This window comes from Drosophila takahashii, chromosome 3L (genome assembly GCF_030179915.1).
Source record: "Drosophila takahashii strain IR98-3 E-12201 chromosome 3L, DtakHiC1v2, whole genome shotgun sequence".
Taxonomy (NCBI): domain Eukaryota; kingdom Metazoa; phylum Arthropoda; class Insecta; order Diptera; family Drosophilidae; genus Drosophila; species Drosophila takahashii.
This window is the reverse complement of record NC_091680.1, coordinates 20,212,972-20,216,789: the sequence shown is the minus strand read 5'-3', so window position 1 is coordinate 20,216,789 and position 3,818 is coordinate 20,212,972. Positions and strand designations below refer to the sequence as shown.

The window sequence follows — 3,818 nt, the reverse complement described above, 5'->3', positions numbered from 1 at the left end:
GTTGCCAAAAGGACACTCTAATTGGGGCTGATCGTGTTACGATTGTCGGTTAGATGTGAGTTGGAAATTCGAGTGGGAAATGAACAAAAATTAAATGAAATTACAAGAGAATGGCCATTGAAATATGAATTCGGGGGGAAAATGTTGGAAATGCATGATATATACATATATATAAAGTGCACATTTCTTTAAATTGTGTAAATATATAAAGTTAATCATAAAATGAGCAATATATATTTTTGTCTTCCTCTTGTATTTAAAATATATAGTAACCCAATTCTTATAACTCCCTATTTGATAATTCTTTATTATATCTCAGACCCAGTAAATCAAAACTTTCTCAAAACCTTAAAAAACTCTAACTCTCTTACAAAAAACAATAAAACACCAAGATGCGGATGCTGAATCTAAACCAACTGGCTCCTGATTTTACTACCAATGCAGTGGTAGCTAGTGGCTTTCGGAATTTTTCCCTAACCGATTTGCGTGGCAGATACGTGCTGCTGGTCTTTTATCCGGCGGACTTTTCGTACGTTTGCCCCACGGAGTTGCAGGCATTTAGCGACAGGGCTCCGGAATTTCGGAACGTGGGCTGTGAGGTCCTGGCCTGTTCGACGGATAGTCACTTTGTGCACTGCGCCTGGATGAATACGCCGCGGAAGAACGGCGGTCTGGGGGAGTTGGACATTCCGCTGCTGGCGGACAAGAACATGCAGATAGCCAGGGACTACGGAGTTCTGGACGAGGCCACAGGACTTGCTCTACGTGCCTTGTTCATCATCGATCGCGAGGGACGCATAAGGCAGATCACCGTAAATGACATGGGCGTGGGTCGCAGTGTGGATGAGGCACTGCGTCTGGTTCAGGCCTTCCAGTTTAGCGATGAGTTCGGAGAGGTCTGCCCGGCCAACTGGCGTCCGGGTTCCAAGACCATGAAGGCAGATGCCGCCGGAAAGGAGGAGTACTTCAAGTATGCAGTGTAAACTAACAGTTAAAGTCTTTACGCGGGTGCAAGCAGCCAAATAAACTATAGATACGACTATAGCAAACCTTGGAGATTGATTTATTTTTTATGTTTTTTTTAAAATTATTTATTATACTTCTGTATAGGAATCAAATTTTCTGTGGAGGTATGCATTTCGTAGGCTTTAAAATTTAAATCTAATTATATTTTATTCTCAAACATACATCATTATATTTGATTACATTTTTTAAAATCTTTAGCCATATTAGAAGATATTTTTAAATCATAAAAAATATCAATTTAAACATGCATTCTTAAAAGATATCACCTCTGCCGGCCATTAATTTAATATAAACATTCCACCCAAAATATAATCGGCAATCAGCAAAGGGCAGCTTCAATTTTTATTATAGGTATGGGCATGCCGAAAATAACAAAAACCGATGGCAAAAGGAAGGAGCGACAAAAATTATATCTGAAATGAATACTTATTATTATCGCACGAAAGACTTGCCGCCGTTTGTCATCAAGGTCTTGCTTAATGGATGTGGTTAAATTTTTGCAACTTGTATAAAATATTTTCGCAGCTCTGGTTGTTTTTTTGGGCTACCGCAGAGTCTGGTTGTGAGAGGAAGCAGTCGGCGAGGTGCGATCGAGATCGCTTCTCTTGGTTTTCTCTGCACAGAAAGAAAAGCCACAATGTTAAAATCAAATTTTGGTAAGAATAAAAAAAAACTTACAGTGTTTTTATGTATAAATAATTACTATTTTAAAAAATCACTATGGACGGCAGTCCATGTAGTGACGAAGCGCACCAGGAGAGTGTGCGAAGGCGACTACTATATATACACGAAGAAATGAAAATCTACTGTGATGGTCCGATCATAATGAATGATACACCTATCGAAAGGTATTGCAAAAACTAACAGGATTGCATACCAAGACTTTAAGAAAATCAATTGGCTTGGAAGAGAGAGCAATGAAAGTGAAAAAGTGAAAATATCGAAATTTGGAGCTGTTGGGGCCGCTGGGGATAAATGCCCCCTCGCAATGTTTTAATTGTATTCCTTTTGAAAATACCCGTCGAATGAGGGGTCATTTGTCAAAATCCGACTCTCCGTTCAAAAGTTATAGCCAAAATAAGATTTTCTTCGTCTTCCCAAAATGAAAATTTAATTCTGTTTGTCAGTTTGTCAGTTTGTCAGTTTGTCCAAAACATGTTTCTTAAGTTTTGAAAATTTGATATGACGTTGATCACATCGATATAAAAAACTTTTGTTCTACCACTTTTGGAAAAACTCACTAGTTTAGCGGGAAAACAGCTATAAATAGCTAAAATTCGGAAAGCCGTAACTTCTATACTACTAAAGCTACAGGCTTGTGCTGCATCTCGTTTGAAAGGTATTTTTAAATGCTATAAACGCCTTCTATATGCAATTTGTGTAAATGTAATAATTAAAAAAATATGAACAAAAGACAATTTTTTAAAACTTTTTTTTTTGGCTTTTTTTTATTTTTCTCAAAAACGGCTCTAACGATTTTCTTTAAAACTTTAAACTGTATAGCCCTTGAGATTCCTTAAATTTTGGTATATAACACATTACTGTAAAAAGTCACGTTTAAAAGTTATTTTTATACGAAAATAGCCACTTTTGCAAGCTCGAACTACTAACGCTCCCTGAGTATTGAATTTTGTGAGAGGGTATCCGAACTGTATTTTAGTGTCATGGAATCAGTAAATTTGCACTTAAGAGTTCCATATAGGAATCTTTTGTTCTACGACTTTTGGAAAAAGCCGCTACTTTAGCGGGAAAAAGCTAAAAATAGCTAAATTTCGTTAGTTTGTAAGTTCTACACTACTAAAGGTACAGACATATGCTATACCTCGTTTAAAAGGTATTTTGAAATACTTGAACGCCTTTTTAACTGAATTCGTTAAAATACAATAGTTTCAAAATTATGATTTATGACCAATTTAAATTTAAATGTTTATATTAGCACCTATGAGAGCAAATGTAAACAAACAAAAACTTCTGATATCAAATAAAAACACCTCTTAACGAGGTAAAAAACTAGTGACGATCGCACCTTCAACATACAAAAGTTCTGATATCAACATTTGTGACGAAAAATTATTACACTCGTCATTAAATAGACTTTCTAATATTTTCTCATTCGGCACGCTGCAATAGAAAATGCCTGTGAAGGGAAAAAGACCGGAATAGTTTGCTAGGGCGGGCCGAATGAGAAAATATTAGAAAGTCTATTTAATGACGAGTGTAATAATTTTTCGTCACAAATGTTGATATCAGAACTTTTGTATGTTGAAGGTGCGATCGTCACTAGTTTTTTACCTCGTTAAGAGGTGTTTTTATTTGATAAAAAAAAACAGAAAAAATAGAAAATAGAAATGAAATGTTATTAAAAAATAAAGTCAGAATTGCTATATATATTTCAAATGTGGCATTCCTTATATGTTGGGTAATACAACTTCAACAAAAGTTTTGGTCCAAAACTAATTACTTCGATTTTTTTTAAGGACTAACAATATTGTTTTTGGTTTCAATTATATGTAAATAGTTTACTAAAGGATTTACGAGTGTTTTGATACCCTAAGCCCATACATGATTTAAAATTATATATTACTTAATAAGAAGTACAAGTTATTGTATGATTTTTTTCTCAGTGAGATCTTTACTTTGAGGAGTTTTTTCCCCGACTTGCCAGCTTGTTGTCGCCTTAGTCATTGGCGGCTGCTGTGGTCGCCGGACAACCTCAATTGGGGCCACCGACTGCGCCCTCCTCGCAGCAGTCACTTCACAACTTTGCGCGCTTATCTTAATTGTTGCTCGCA

General features: G+C 36.0%; 1 protein-coding gene across 1 annotated transcript; it reads left to right on the top strand.

The window, feature by feature from the left end:
- The first annotated feature begins 297 nt into the window (after positions 1–297).
- Prx1 (Peroxiredoxin 1) lies at positions 298–1,045 on the top strand. The gene has a single exon (XM_017138508.3). The coding sequence runs from the start codon at positions 393–395 to the stop codon at positions 981–983; it is 591 nt and encodes a 196-aa protein (XP_016993997.1). The 5' UTR covers positions 298–392; the 3' UTR covers positions 984–1,045.
- The last annotated feature ends 2,773 nt before the right edge of the window (positions 1,046–3,818 follow it).